Below are 15,603 nucleotides of genomic sequence, written 5' to 3'. Positions count from 1 at the left end.
TGAGCAGCCCTGCCATACAGAGAACTGGGAGCTTGGTATGAGGACAATGGCCTTATGCTGGACAGTGCTCAGGATGAATGTGAGGTGGGTCTCAGTAGGGGAGGGGAGGACCTGCATAAGCCGTAGGTCACATTTGAATATAGTTCAAGTATATTTCCTAGATGAGCAATGGGATCAGAGTGAGTACATCCTTGGTTTCCAAAGTGCACTGCTGTTGTGGTATTGTTGATATACTCACAAGGAGAAGGGGCCATCAAAATCAAGTGTTCAGGTTGGACAGTCCACATTTCCCTGGAGGATGATTTATCTTGAGGTGGGCAAGCGGCTTGTGAAAGAAGTGGAGAACCTTGAGGACCTTTAACTGGTAAAACATCCAAAGAAACATTGCCACCATGTTTCCCAGAACTGTCAGATTCACTGTAGAGACAGAAAGAGAAAGGGGGAGATGAAAAAAATAAAAAATGATAAAAAGCTTATGACTAAGGATGTTAACTATTTGCCAAACACTGCAAAGGAAATACCATGGTTTCTCACCAACATTTTACTGTGAGGTTTTTACTTTTTGGTTGTACAGAATTTGTGTATTAAATATAATAATGTTCTGCTTAATAAAAAAGAAGCCAGACTTTGTCACATTTTTATATTAATTCTTCATAAGTCTAAAAACATTTGGATAAAACTAAAAGTGCATTATGTAATATACTATGTATGTCTCATGGAAGAAAAATTCTTCATTGTGTATTCTTAATGTTATTAATATTAATTCTTAATAAAAATATATTATAGGTCAAATATTGTTATACTAATCTTTCATCAGTAATTTCTTTCCTGTCTTGACTTTAGCATGCCATCTTAAGTCTCTTAAAAGATTGGAAAACCACCCAATATTAAGAATTTTTTAAAAACAAAACTTTTTTTTTTGCCATGCTAAGTCTTTTATTTATTTACATTTTTTTAATTGGAGTTCAATTTGCCAACATACAGCATAACACCCAGTGCTCATCCCATCAAGTGCCCCCCCCTCAGTGCCCATCACCCAGTCACCCCCACCCCCCGTCCACCTCCCTTTCTACCATCCCTTGTTCGTTTCCCAGAGTTAGGAGTCTCTCATGTTCTGTCTCCCTTTCTGATATTTCCCACTCATTTTTTCTCCTTTCCCCTTTATTCCCTTTCACTATTTTTTATATTCCCCAAATCAATGAGACCATATAACGTTTGTCCTTCTCCGACTGACTTATTTCACTCAGCATAATACCCTCCAGTTCTATCCATGTCGAAGCAAATGGTGGGTATTTGTCATTTCTAATGGCTGAGGAATATTGTACACATATATTGTACAATATATGTGTATTGTATATTCAATATTGTATATTGAATATTGTACACATATATCACATCATCTTTATCCATTCATCTTTTGATGGACACCGAGGCTCCTTCCACAGTAAAAACAAAACTCTTTGTATCTCTAACTTTTAAATGGTTTCATGATGCTAACACCAAAGAAAGGGTCTGGGCAAAATACTATGGTAAGAAATGCTGATAAGGTTTAAGGGGATTTTTATTAAGTGTTAGAAGTGTTTAGCTTTAGATTACAAAAAACTGGTAATTCAAATGAAATTTATAATCACAGAAGCACATGATTTAACTAAAGTTCATTGGGGCATTGCCCAAATTTTCCTACTATACAGCAGAACTCCATCTTTGTTTAAAGTAGTCATTTAGCAAACAGAGGAATCTTCTCCTCACCCTCTTATCTGCTCCTTTTCCAATCAGACTGCCCCAGGAACAGAGATATAATGGAGGCAACAAACAAAAGTGAGAAACAATTTTAAAAAAATTATAAAGCTACTTCCTTGGCTGTTTAGTTTCCTAAGAACTAGTTCCTCACAATTTAAGTGGTTTTCAAGATAATTTTTAACATCTGTAACTATGACCTTTAATTCTTTGATTGAATATCTTAGAAAAGAACTATCATTTAAAGTATAGTGATTCTTTTAATTTTAATACATTATTGAACTCAGGTTGCTAATATTTTGTTGAGGATTTTTGCATCCGTGTTCATCAAGGATATTGACCTGTACTTTTCTTTTTTTACAGTGTTTTTGCCTGGTTTCCATATCAGGATAATGTTGGCCTCATAAAATGAGTTTAGAAGCCTTCCTTCCTCTTTAAGTTTTTGGAATAATGTGAGAAGGACAGATACTAGCTTTAGTACAGTGAAGGAAATCATCAAAATAAAAAGGCAACCTACTGAAAGGGAGGGAATACTTGCAAATCAAGTATCTGATAAGAGGTTAATATCCAAATGATAAATAACTTCTACAACTCAGTATCAAAAAAATAAATAGCCTGATTAAAAGCAGGCTATGAGCAGAGGATTTAGAATGCAAACTCGTACAGTCCCTGTGGAAAATAGTATGGAGTTTCCTCAAAAAATAAAAATAAACCTAGCATATTTGACCCAGCAATTCTACTCTAGGTATTTATCCAAAGAAAATGAAAATACCAATCTGAAGAGAGCCTTGCATCCTGATGTTCACTGCAGCATTATTTAAAATAGTCAAGATTTCAAAGCACCTATGTCCATGATAAATGAATGGATAAAAATGTGGTTTACCTACCCGCTGGGTATTAGTCATAAGAAAGAATGAAATCTAACCCCATTTGTGACAACATGCACCTAGAGGGTATTATGCTAAGTGAAATATGTCAGACAGAGGAAGACAAGTAATGATTTCATTTACATGTGGAATCTAAAAAACAAAACCAATGAACAGACAAAACAGTAACACTCTTAGATATAGTAAGCTGTTGGTTACAGGAGGCAGGGAGAGCAGCTGGGTGTGAGTGAAACAGGTGAAAGGGATTAAGTGGTACAAACTTCTAGTCATAAATAAATTATGAAGATGTAATATACAGCAAAGGGAATATAGTCAATAATAGTGCAAAAACTTTGTATGGTAACAGAGGGTAACTAGACTTAGTGTGGGGACCATTTCATAATGTATAAAAATATCCAATCACTATGATGTACATCTGAAACTAATAGGATATTCTGAGTTATACTCTAATATATTTTTTAACTATACGGAAGAGGGCAAGCTAGGATGAGTTGGGATGCCCCATGTGGGTGTGTGAGCTCTCATTTGGTGGCTGGGATTTGCATAAAACTCTCAGCCAGTATGAGTTGGCAACACTGTGTCAGGGTAACAGCCCATATGATAAGAAGACTGGTTAAAAACAGGAGGATTGAGTAAATGCAAATATACTGGGGATAATGAAGCCAGGATTCTCAGTATTGGAAATATCAGTGTAAGCTCATGATTTCAAGATATTTATAAACAGGTTTGGATACACATGGATTTATATATAAATGCATATATATTTCCTAGCTCTATCCACTGAGGGGGCCTAGAAATAGTAACACCTGAAAAGCAGTAGGACACTTACTATTTACATCCCAGTTTCTAATACTATTCTCTCCATTAAAAGGAACCAGAACTTCTATTCCAGGGCTAGGATGGGGAAAGTGTATGTCAAACCTAGAATATCCATTGTGCCAGTGAATAATGAGCCAGGTTAAGTGACCAAATGATGACAGTAAAGGATTAATACTGAATCCATCAGTCCATCCTGATATAAATACACAGAAGGGAGTAAAGTAAATCTCTTCCTTATTGTGGAATGACAACTAGTAAACGTAGACAAAATCAGAAAAATCACCATTTGGTAAATAAGACTACTAACGCGATTCACATAATCATCATCACGGGGTACTACAAGTGTGATAAGGAGCAAGATAACTCATCATCTCTAAGGATCTCCCTTTAAGACATTAGTTAGCTACAGTGGAGAAACCTGGCAGACACCATTTTAATGAAGTTGATAGAAGATACATGGAGAAAACAAACAGCATCACTTCTGTGGTGTGAGCAACATTTTATAGAGTAACTGGCCTATATTCTACAAAAACATCAAGGTCACTGATGAGAAAAGGGCAAGCAGCTGGCCTGTACCTATTTTCTCATTTTTTACTAGGGAATGCCCAGGAAAAAAGAAAGCTCATTTGGTCAAACCCCTTGTGATCTTCCTAGTGACATCTCCCAGCAAACCTACTAATTTACTTTTCTATGGAATGCTTATAACAGAATGTTCCTGGTCTGTCTAGAATTGGTTATGGTAAAGAAATCTGAAATTTATGAATTTATGCAGCATAGCTGTTTGAAAAAGTATCACATAGGGTATGTAATTATACAAGTATAAAACAGAGCTTTTGCAATTGAAACAGCTCTCCCTTTTGTGTGAGCAATGTATCACATGCACAACTCAGAGACCTCAGGTTAAATTTGAACCAGAGTAGAGTATTAATGTTGCAAAAAGGGCCTAGGAAGCATCATTAGCAATCCTGATTTCCTCATGTTTCATCTAAAATTATTACTAAAACTTAGTTTTGGGTAGTATCTTTGATTTTGTGGCTCTGATCTGATGATCCAACCCTCTGCGTTCCATCATGAAAGAGAAGGACAGATGGGGGAAGTGCTCTATATTGAAAGAGGGTAAGGTAAGGTGGGTGGGGATAGGGTGACTGGGTGAAGGGCATGAGGAGGACACATAAGATGAGCGCTGAGTGTTGGCAAATTGGATTTAAATAAAATAGAATTAGGGAAAAAAAAAAAAAAAGAATTAGGGATGCCTGGGTGGCTTAGTGGTTGAGTATCTGCTTAGGATGTGATCCCAGGGTCCAGGGATTGAGTCCCGCATCAGGCTCCCTTTGAGGTGCCTGCTTCTCCCTCTGCCTATGTCTATGTCTCCGCCTCTCTCTGTGAGTCTCTCATGAATAAATACAATCATTTTTAAAATAAATAAAATATAATTTAAAAATTAAAAAAATTTAAAAGAAAGAGATGGTAAAAGAAGACAGGCTATATAAATGTAATGTGTGATCTCAGATTAGATTCTGGGCCAAAGAGGAAAAGGAAAGAGGAAGTTTCTTGCTTATTTCTTTAATTGTTAAAGGACTTTATTAGGGAACTGGGGAATTTGCATGCAATCTGTAGACTAGATGTCAGTACTTTAACAATATTAAGGTCCTAATTTTGATGGGCTTACTATAGCTATTTAGGAGAGGATCTGTGTTTTTAGGAACCTTAGGACAAACTGGTCATCATGCCGGCAACTTACTCTTAAATGATTCAGAAATAAGTTATATATACATGAAAGACAGTAAGGTAAATGTGGTAAAATGTTAGCAACTGAGAAATCTCAATGAAAGAAGCATATCTACCATTTTTAAACTTTTCTGTAAATTTGAAATTATTTCAACTTAAACTAAAATATAAAGATGAAATAATAAACACGTTGAGGCAAAAAAAAGTAGAGAAAAAATGAACTCTACTATGAATTAAATTATCTTGAAATCTGGTGAGATGTTTTGTCTGTCTTACCTTTTAGATTCTAAGCTAAGTTTGGAAGAAGGCTGAAGGAATTCACTGCTAGACACAGAATCTCTGAATTCTCCAATTACTGAAAGTATAATTTTGCGCATATTTCCATAGAAGAGCTGAATATCATTTGGTCGTTGGGGAAGATCATACACTGAAACAGAAAATAATGTTTGAAATACATTGAGTCTTCACATAATCACACCACAAAGTAACAGATAAACTTCTACATCTACGGCCACAGAATATTATTTTCTTAGGTTGAGGGTGGGTGACATTTGAGGTTTACTGCCACTGACTAGCATGAAATTATAGGCAGCTCAGGCCCTGGCCTTGGATGTGGTAACTTCACTTCTCTAAACTCTAGTCTCCCCAAAGATAATATCAAGTAACAATCTTTTCTCAGGGGTTGTCCTGAGCATTAAAGTACAATGTGTTTAAAGCTACATATACAAGAAGCTGACTGTGGGCCAGGTACTGTTCTAGTTCCTTCATGCATATTAATCTAGTTAGCTTTCACAACTCTTTGGGGGTAGGTATATATTATCTCCACTTCAAGGATGAGGAATCTGAAGCACAAAGAGGTTAGGGATTCACAATTTATAAGTGGTGGTCTCACAGACATTAACTTTAGCAAATCTAGAAACCAGGCAATAATATAACTAAATACTGCCGATTAATAAAATAGTTCTAAAGTGGAAAATCTCTATATTAGTCCACCTGAATTTTTATATACAAGAAATTTTATAGAAGGTACTTGTATTCTACACTTAAATTAGACATTAAGAGGGGTGCCTGGGTGGCTCAGTCAGTTAAGCATCTATCTGACTCTTGATCTCAGGGTCATGAGTTCAAGCCCCATGCTGGATGTGGAGCCTACTTAAAAAAAAATAGTAAATTAGACATTAAGAATTAGACTTTTAAAAAAGATTTTATTTGAGAGAGAGAGAGAGAGAGAGAGAGAGAGAGAATGCATGAGCAGGGGGAGAAGAAGAAGCAGGCTCTCCACCAAGCAGGGAGCCCGACACGGGATTCAATCCCAGGACCCCGGGACCATGACCGAAGCCTAAGGCAGATGCCCAACCCACTGAGCCACTCAGGTGCCCAAGAATTAGACTTTTTTTTTTTTTTTTTTTTTTTTAATTTATGATAGTCACAGAGAGAGAGAGAGGCAGAGACACAGGCAGAGGGAGAAGCAGGCTCCATGCACCGGGAGCCCGATGTGGGATTCGATCCCGGGTCTCCAGGATCGTGCCCTGGGCCAAAGGCAGGCGCTAAACCGTTGCGCCACCCAGGGATCCCAGAATTAGACTTTTTAAATTAAAAATTGTTAAAAGAATATAGTAAGCATAAATTGAAATTTATAATAAGAAAGATATCGTTTAAATCAAGTGTGAAAATATTTGCCACAAATCACAAATTTCCAAAAGCAAGATTATAAAGACCTGTAATAGCAATGTGCTCAAACAAATACTATTCAAAATAATCATGTAAAAAAGTTCAACTGCAACATTTCCATAGGTGATCTACTATACAAACCAATGCAACACAAAGTGGGAATGGTTTTTCCCTTCCTCTGGACAATAACTACACCATCTCAAGGAAACTAGTATTCTAGTGTCTCAAAGACCTACCTGAAGTCCCAACTCAACCCCATCTTAGATAGGTGGTCTTGATGGGTTACTTGAGCTCTTAGTTAGGTATGTCAACACAACCCTTAATATAATACATTTCTTGAATTTCTGTACACGCAGCTCCCTTTCCTTGGAATATCTTTCCCCATGCTGGTCCCCAGCCTCTCTATCTTGTCAACTCCTCATTCTTCAAGATACCTCAAAAAGTCATTTCATTTTAAATGGGGTACCCTTTTTCTGTATTCTTCAGATTCCTTTTTTTTTTTAATTCTCCAGATTCCTAAACACAGCTCATCATGGCCCTTTGCATATCCTACTTTAATCACTTGTCTTCCCCTTAGTCTGGAGGAACCTAAAGGGCAAGGACTGCATCTTTCACTTCTACAATCAATAAATGAAATGTTGCTGAATCATGCAACTGTGCCGAGTTCTAAACCACTACGAACTCATGCTACCTACTTTTAATCACATTTTCAGGATTGTTGTGGTGTGTTACTAAGTGCTTTCATCTACAAAGCATAATTCAGTTTAACTCCTTTATTTTGGGGGATCTTTCTTACGAAGAAGAGATAAAGAAGATAAAGCTGAGAGGAGATTAAATGGCAAAGATGGGTCTTGAATTGTTTCAATTCCAAATCCAAGGTCTTTCCATACTCTGCTCCCTTAACACATTGCTGACAAGATCAATTTTCAAATCTTTTCACTATTTTTAACTCACCCCCTCCCTACTGTCCCTTTGAGCAGATGATCTAGCCTAATTACCAAAAAGATCATGAACTATTCTACATCACCTCTACATAGGCATAAATATCCTTTTATCATTTCATATTTTACAAGTTATAAATCTTTCACCATTAAAAAAACGAGAAAACGAAAATGGGGGAAAAAAACACTACCACCTGAAATTCTACTACCAGAACATAACCACACCATATTTGGTGTGTATACTCCTGCAATTTTATCTATGTAGCTGTATATAGACACATTAAATTATTTTTATCAGGAGATCTTAGTATGTAAACTTTAAAATAATTTTTATTAATGACGAGCTTTCTCATGTCATTTACTATAGAATCATATCATTGCTTTAATTGCTTCAACATATTCTATTACATAATTAAACAATGCCTTATTCTTGGACATTTAGGTTACTTTTAACTTCTTTCTGTTATAAACAATACTGTGGTGAAAATCTGTCCATTTTTACATAATTTGTATGTCTCAATACATACTTTTTACATCAGTAATAAACACCATTAGATGCTTAAACAACTCAGCTCAAATAGAATTAAATATCTAGGTTGGAATTATTCCACTGCTGTCTTTTTTGGATTTTAATTTCCAACATTATATCCTCCATAAATTGTACAACAGACACAGAAATCTCAAACTGAGTTTGAGTCTGCAATCACTAAATCTTTTTTTTTTTTTTAAGATTTTATTTATTTATTCATGAGAGACAGAGAGATAGAGATAGAGAGAGAGGCAGAGATACAGGCAGAGGGAGAAGCAGGCTCCATGCAGAGAGCCGGACGTGGGACTCGATCTGGGGTCTCCAGGATCACGCCCTGGGCTGAAGGCAGGCGCTAAAGTGCTGAGCCACCAGGGCTGCCCCTGCAATCACTAAATCTTAAATAGTAATTACTTTGAATTCAATGACCATTCTCCTCCTATTTACAAGTCTACCCAAAGAATAGGTGCCATAGTACGTGATAACATCTAACATTTACATAGCAAAGCTCTCTCATGTTATCTTCACAGTTCTGTATGGATGAGAAGTTAGATATTATAACTCTCATTTACGAAAAAGAAAACAATCTCAGTGACATCCAAAGTCATACAGCAGATGTGTAGCTCAAACTCAGCCTGATTCCATAGTCTAAACTAATACTCATCTTCTTTATAACACATCCCTGGATCCAGATACATCTTTTGGGTCATTGGTAGTATTAAGACATGCTGAAATTCTTACCTTCAGTTACTAGTAACTCATCCTGAAATGTCTCAGCAAAATCAACGTTCTGCAGCACACTATGTTCTGGAAGCACTTGTTCTATAATCCCTGGTTTATGCAAAAGGGCTCTGCCAACAGAGGATTTTATTCAAAAATGATTTTACATAAATTAGATTTTCCTTAGTGTACGTGGCAAATCTCACAAATAGCATGCATAATGCATTAGTATTTTGATCTCATGTCTTAAATCCTAATATAGGTATTTTTAAAAGAAAATTTGTTTTGGAAATTTCCTTGAAAGTTATACATGGTAGCATAGTCATTGCTTTCAGTTAAATATGAACATCAAAACGAGAGCTCCCTAATATAGAAGTAGAGAGAAGAGTAAAATTAGATTCTCTTCAGGTCTTACATTTTCATTTGTAAGAATTTGATCATAGTTAGGAATTTGTCTCAAGAAAAAAAGAATATGCCAAGAACATAAGTTAGATGTCAGAGAGAGACATTTAAATTGCCATATAACTATATTTACCTGGCCCCTTCTAAAGAATCTTTGAGGTGAGAGAACTGAAATGTAAATTTCTAATACTCAGATGTCCACAAACCAAAGAAACCTCATTGCTATATACATGTGGCAAAGAGGTTTTTATGAGGGGGGGAAAGCCCAAACCTGGTCATCTAATTTCTCCAAATGTCTGTTTCCATATCTAAAATACTTAAGTGAGAAACAAAACCAGATTCAAAGCTGAGCTCTTTATATTGGGTCTATTCTAACATTATGTAGCAGCCTGTCATTCAAGTCTCTTTTTAAACGTCCCAACAACCCCTCACTCAACAGATCAAAAATAAAACAATTTCCTAAATTATGTATCAGAATAAAATATAGCAGAGCACAAAGGGTTAGAAGAAGGAAATGCTGGTATAAGCATATAACCCTCCCCTACTAGGAGCTAATGAACACATGAAACGTTGTGAGCCTCACTCATTTTAGTATATTCAGGCCCTCTAGGCTAAGGCAACAAAATTTTATCATACAAGAACTCTGAATTCAACATATAAAAAAGTTACCTATGTTTAAATCACATCTAAATCTAAATGTCTAAGTTTGACAAGATTTTTGTATACGATATTTAGAGGTACCAAATTTCCTAGAAGCACATGCATCAAGCTAGCCAAGTTAAACACTCTACACATTTCTAAATACAACTTGATCCTTTCAAATAATTCACAACATTCCCAGAAATACTACAAGTGAGTCAGGTGTGTTTATACACAAAATATTCTTTCAGTAGTTCTTAAATCTTTTCTAAAATTGACCTACCATCATTAGGAAGATTGTCCTATTATAAGAAGTCTGAGGTGCCTATTTGCATACAGAAAAAGAGGCACAATACAATACATATGTCTAGAAAAGAAGGCACATTACAAATATAGCAGATGAGTTTCCTATAGGCATTTCTTCCTCACATCATGTCGGACTACCAGCTATACAAATTTTATCAAGCTTTTCATCCACCAGTTCACTAATAAGTAGCTGACCATGTTCTATAACTTTCAAATTCCAAATCGTTTTTAAGCCTTCACTATTTCTACTGAACAGTTTCCCAAACCATCTAAATAACCTACCTTCGATACTGCTGCCTCGAAATTTCATCACCACCAAAGAAGTATATAGTTGACAGTTCTGTTGTGGTTGTGTAATTGTTCTTTGTGTCTAATGGATTATATATTATAGTAACATCCTGATGCCAAGAAAAAAAAATCAGGAGTGAATATTAAATATTTTCTTTGAGTCACTTCATTGTGAATTAACTCTAATATGAGTCTACACGATCAGTAGACATGGGTGCATATGATAGCACTTCTAAGATCAGGTAAGTATTTCCACCCCTTTATTACTTTCAAATACTATTTTTTAGCCATAAAATACATAATTCTTAATTTCACTTAAAAATGAGTTCGTACTTTTAGTGCTGAGACATACTTACTTCTCGTGTTTTTTCTTTGAGCACAAATTTATCTGGAAAAATCCTTAGTACTTTAGGATCCAGCAAAACTTTTTTCTGAGAATCCTTAAAACCTATTGCTTTTACAAAAGCTGCCCGAGAGCCGGTGTTATGAACAGAAAAAACAATTCTACTTTCTTTGCCAGGTATTAAGTCATTCACTGTTACCATGTAACTGTCAGATAACTTCTTAACATCTTCCAAAATAAGATTACTTGTTCCTCCATATCCAGACAAAGGTATCTAAAAGCAGAAAATATATACATCCAGAATTATTTTTATGTAAGCAGAAAGCAAAGATTAAATTATAGGCAAAAACCCCCCAAATATAATTAAAATTATAATTATTGTGTACTTTAGCTAGTAGTTACCCCACTTCCAGTCCAGCATTATATTAAAGAACTTAGAACAAAAACAAAGAGTTGCAAAATTATTTACCTTCCAATATGCTAAATTATTTCATTGTTATAAATGCAAGCTTAGATGATAAAGGAATAAAAAAATTAGTATAGATAAACTTGCTTAGGAAGTGTTTAGGGTGAAACATACTGATATTTGTGATTTACTTTTAAATGCATAAAAAAAAGAGATGAATGGTTGGATATGGGATAAAGTAAATATGGAATGTAAGTAGTAGAGTATGTGAGGGTTCACCATACAGTTCTTCCAACTTCCCAGTAATTCTCAATTTTGAAAATGAAATGTGTTGGTGAAAAAAACATCTATTATTCTATAATCCTATTAGCTTTTCATCTTCCAGAGTGAGAAAGAAGTGTGCTAGAGGGACCAAATAGAAGCCAAGAACTCAAACAGCCCAGAGGACAGAATCCTAGCCAAAGTGCAGACTGAAGGCAGGCGTTAGGTGCCAACCGGTGCTGTCTCTAAGCCAGGCTGCTTCCACAGGGGTCAGCACCACCAGGGAACAAGGATTCAGAGAATAGAGTCTATAAATAAAAATACAGGAAGATAGGTATGCTGCTGGGAAACAAACTTTCCATATCCTTTAAAACGTACTCCTTTAAGAGGCGCCTGGGTGGCTCAGTTGGTTAAGCACCTGACTCTTGATGAATTTGGCTCAGCTCATGATCTCAGGATCCTGGGATTGAGCTCCTCATTCAGTGATGAGTCTGCTTGAGATTCTCTCTCTCTCTCTCTCTCTCCCCTGCTCCCTCCCCCAGCTCATGCATGCATGCTGTCTCTCTAAAATAAATAAGTCTTTAAAAAAAGATAAAAAGGTATTCTTTTAAAAATGATCACTGCTAACTATTAAAATGTATTCCGGGGGCACCTGGGTGGCTCAGCTGGTTAATAGCATCTACCTTTGGCTCAGGTCATGATACCAGGGTCCTGGGATTGAGCCCCATTGTCAGGCTCCTTGCTCTGTGGGGAGTCTCCTTCTCCCGCTTCCCCTACCATTTCCTACCACTCATGTTCTCTCTCTCTCTCAAATAAAATCTTTAAAACAAATAAAATGTGTTCCAAAGTATACCTTGCAAACTTGAAAATATCAACAGCTTATTCTGAGTTGTGATATGCACTCAAAATAACATTTAAAAAATTAAATTTAGGGACCTCATAAATTGGTACTGGCTTGCCAAAATGAGTACAGATTGGTAGCATTTTAAAATGCTTCAGATCTGAAGCTCCTACAAATCCCTCCTCATTCAGAGTGAGCTCTTGGTAGTTTTTGAAAGCCAAGTGTTTCTAATTTCTCTTCCCACAGAAACTTGCAGTAGATTTTACGTATGCAACTAGAAAATAATGGGAAAGTCAGCCTTTGAAAACACTCAACAGAAGTATTTTTCAAAGCCTAAGGAATCACAAATTAACTGCTGAGTAAACAGTTAACAAAGAAAAAGTATGATTAAATAAAAAAAATCTGACCAAGGCTAATAGAATCCAAAGAGTCAAGAGGAAAAACTACTGTTTCAGGGAAGGGTTTCTTAACCTCACACTATGGACACCCTGAGCTCCATCATTCCTTGTGGTGGGGCCAGCCTGCGCCTTACAGGGAGGTTAGCTACATCCCTGGCTTCTACTTACTAGGTGCCAGCAGCACCCTTTTCCTACCCTCAGTTACGACAACCAAAAATATGTCCACATATTGCCAAATGTCCCCTGGAGGATAAAACAGCCTCTGGTTGAGAACTGCTGCTCCACAGGACTGGAAAACAGAGGCAGGATGAACACTCAGAGCCCATGCAATAGATAAAAATGAGCTTTGCTGCCAGGTAGTCTGAATGTGAACCCTGGACCACTTACTGCTGTGAGATGCACCACCATCCCAAGCATCTGTCTAGGTTTGTTTCCCCATGTGTAGAACAGAGACAGTGGAATGAACTAGGTAGTTCCTTTTAAAGATAAAGTGTGGTAATCCATGTAGTGACAATTAAGAGTAGGGCCTGGCATATACTCAGCATCCAATCAATATATTTTTATTGCAGTCCCACAATGCTTTATGGTACACAAAGCATAATTTCACTTATTTCTCAGAACCAAACCAAGAAGATAAGTGAGTGAAGCATGAGCAAGTGGAGACTATCCAGAGTGAGTGTGAAGAACAGAGGCAAAGCTATTCCCAATCTCTCATCGCTATAGTGAAGTGCTCTTGCACCACTGTACCAGGTTCTTTATCTCCACAAAAATACATTAGTGCTGGTAGTCCAAGTCTTCTTGTGAGATAAAAGTCATATTCATCTGTGCACTTCAGGTCCCCATTTAGTCCACCTCTGAGAGAACAGGTGGCATTTACATAGGCAGGACTCCCACTAGGGTTCTGGTTTGTCTTAAGAGAACACCAGCCTGTACTTCTGTTCGGTGACTGTCAAATCAAATGGTCCTGCCCTAAACAATCAGGGAATTATTAGTTCTCCAGAAATTCTTTTTTTTTTTTTAAATATTTTTTTCTTAAAGATTTATTTATTTATTTATTCAGAGAGAGCGAGAGAGAGGCAGAGACACAGGCAGAGGGAGAAGCAGGCTCCATGCAGGAAGCCTGATGTGGGACTCGATCCCGGGACTCCAGGATCACACCCTGGGCTTCAGGCGGCGCTAAACCGCTGTGCCACCAGGGCTGCCCTCTCCAGAAATTCTTAAGAATAATCTTAACATCTTGGCTAGTAAACATGAAACTTATAGAAATCTATTCAGGATAGTCCCTTCCAGTTCTCTCCACAAACCACTTGATTTCTTACTTGAAACCAGATCATCAGGATATGTGGTACTTTGGCATTGTGTCCTCAACTCACACAAAAGACTGTTGTTCCTAGAGACAACGACTTACATCTTTTTCTTTTTTTTTTAATTAAGTAAACCCATCCCCCAACATGGGGCTAAAACTCACAATCCTGAGATCAAGAGTCACCTGCTGTATTGACTGAGTCAGCCAGCAGAACTACTTACATCTTTAAACAGCTTTGCCCACAGCTCATGTAGCCAAAGGAAGAGCTCCACAGAGAATATGTCAAGCTTCAGCAACAAAAAAAGCTACGTTTGCCATAAAGATGTTCTATCTATCTATCTATCTATCTATCTATCTATCTATCTATCTATCTATTTGATTCTGATTCTATTTATTTATTCATGAGAGACACACACAGAAAGAGAGAGAGAGAGAGAGGCAGAGACACAGGCAGAGGGAGAAACAGGCTCCATGCAGGGAGTCCGATGTGGGACTTGATCCTGGGACTCCAGGACCAAGCCCTGAGCCAAAGGCAGATGCTCAACTGCTGAGCCACTGCTGAGTACATCCCAGATGTACTGTTTTTTAAAAAAACTGTCTGGCGGTTCCTGGGTGACTCAGTTGGTTAAGTGCCCAACTCTTGATTTTGGCTCAGGTCATGACCTCAGAGTCGTGACATCAAGCCCCATGTCAGGATCCTCACTGGGTATGGAGCCTGCTTAAGATTCTTTCTCCCTCCCCCTCTACCCCCACCCTACCCCACCCTGTTCACTCTTGTTTCTCTCTCAAAACAAAATAATTTCAAGCTTTTGGTACGGTTAATCTCGTAACTCATTGCATTCCCTCTTTGACACTAGAAAATGGACCAAAATTTTAGTTCAGCCCCACAGCCAAAAACTGTGTAGCTTTAAGGTATGCACATTTATAGAATGTGTGTTTCATTTGATTATTCTTTTCTTTCTTTTTCTCAATGATTTACCACCTTTATTTCTCACTGCTCTGACTATATCTAAGAAATGAGTTGAAATCCTTTCTAAAAATTACACTGGGAAGGAACAAAATATAAAAGCTCTTGTTTTTGTAACCCTAGTTCTGGAACAGAGTCTAGTAAATGGTGTCAGTGGGTATTTTACTGAATAGAGAAAGTACAATTTACTTGGAAAGTCAATATTCTTAAAGTTTGATCTGGATTTACCAAAAAGTGTGTTCCTGTAAAGTTGGGTACATTTCAAAATGCTCCAGCTGAAATGAAACTTAGAGGCATGGGAGATGGTTTCCCATAAGAATACTATGGAGGCTACTTTTAGAACATTACACTTGTACAAAGCACATACGTACTCCCTAACTTATTTGTAAAGGGAGGCAAATATCTATTCTGACTTAT

At 37.0% G+C, this 15,603-nt stretch overlaps 1 protein-coding gene across 10 annotated transcripts in view; it reads right to left on the bottom strand.

Annotated features, from left to right (window-relative positions):
• CEP192 (centrosomal protein 192) overlaps window positions 1-15,603 on the bottom strand; it is a 157,525-nt gene that overhangs the window by 28,316 nt on the left and 113,606 nt on the right. For all 10 annotated transcript variants that reach the window (XR_007411689.1, XM_025429599.3, XM_025429595.3 and 7 more), the window contains 5 exons: window positions 11,021-11,281; window positions 10,659-10,774; window positions 9,051-9,160; window positions 5,448-5,598; window positions 239-417 (listed from right to left, as the gene is read on the bottom strand). Coding sequence is in view for 9 of the 10 variants with exons in the window: in XM_025429599.3 (XP_025285384.3) it covers window positions 239-417; window positions 5,448-5,598; window positions 9,051-9,160; window positions 10,659-10,774; window positions 11,021-11,281 (817 nt within the window). In the remaining variant the exon portion in view is untranslated. The remainder of the gene's footprint in view (window positions 1-238; window positions 418-5,447; window positions 5,599-9,050; window positions 9,161-10,658; window positions 10,775-11,020; window positions 11,282-15,603) is intronic.

This window comes from Canis lupus, chromosome 7 (assembly GCF_003254725.2).
Source record: "Canis lupus dingo isolate Sandy chromosome 7, ASM325472v2, whole genome shotgun sequence".
NCBI classification, from domain to species: Eukaryota; Metazoa; Chordata; class Mammalia; order Carnivora; family Canidae; genus Canis; species Canis lupus.
This window is presented reverse-complemented; position numbering and strand designations above follow the sequence as displayed.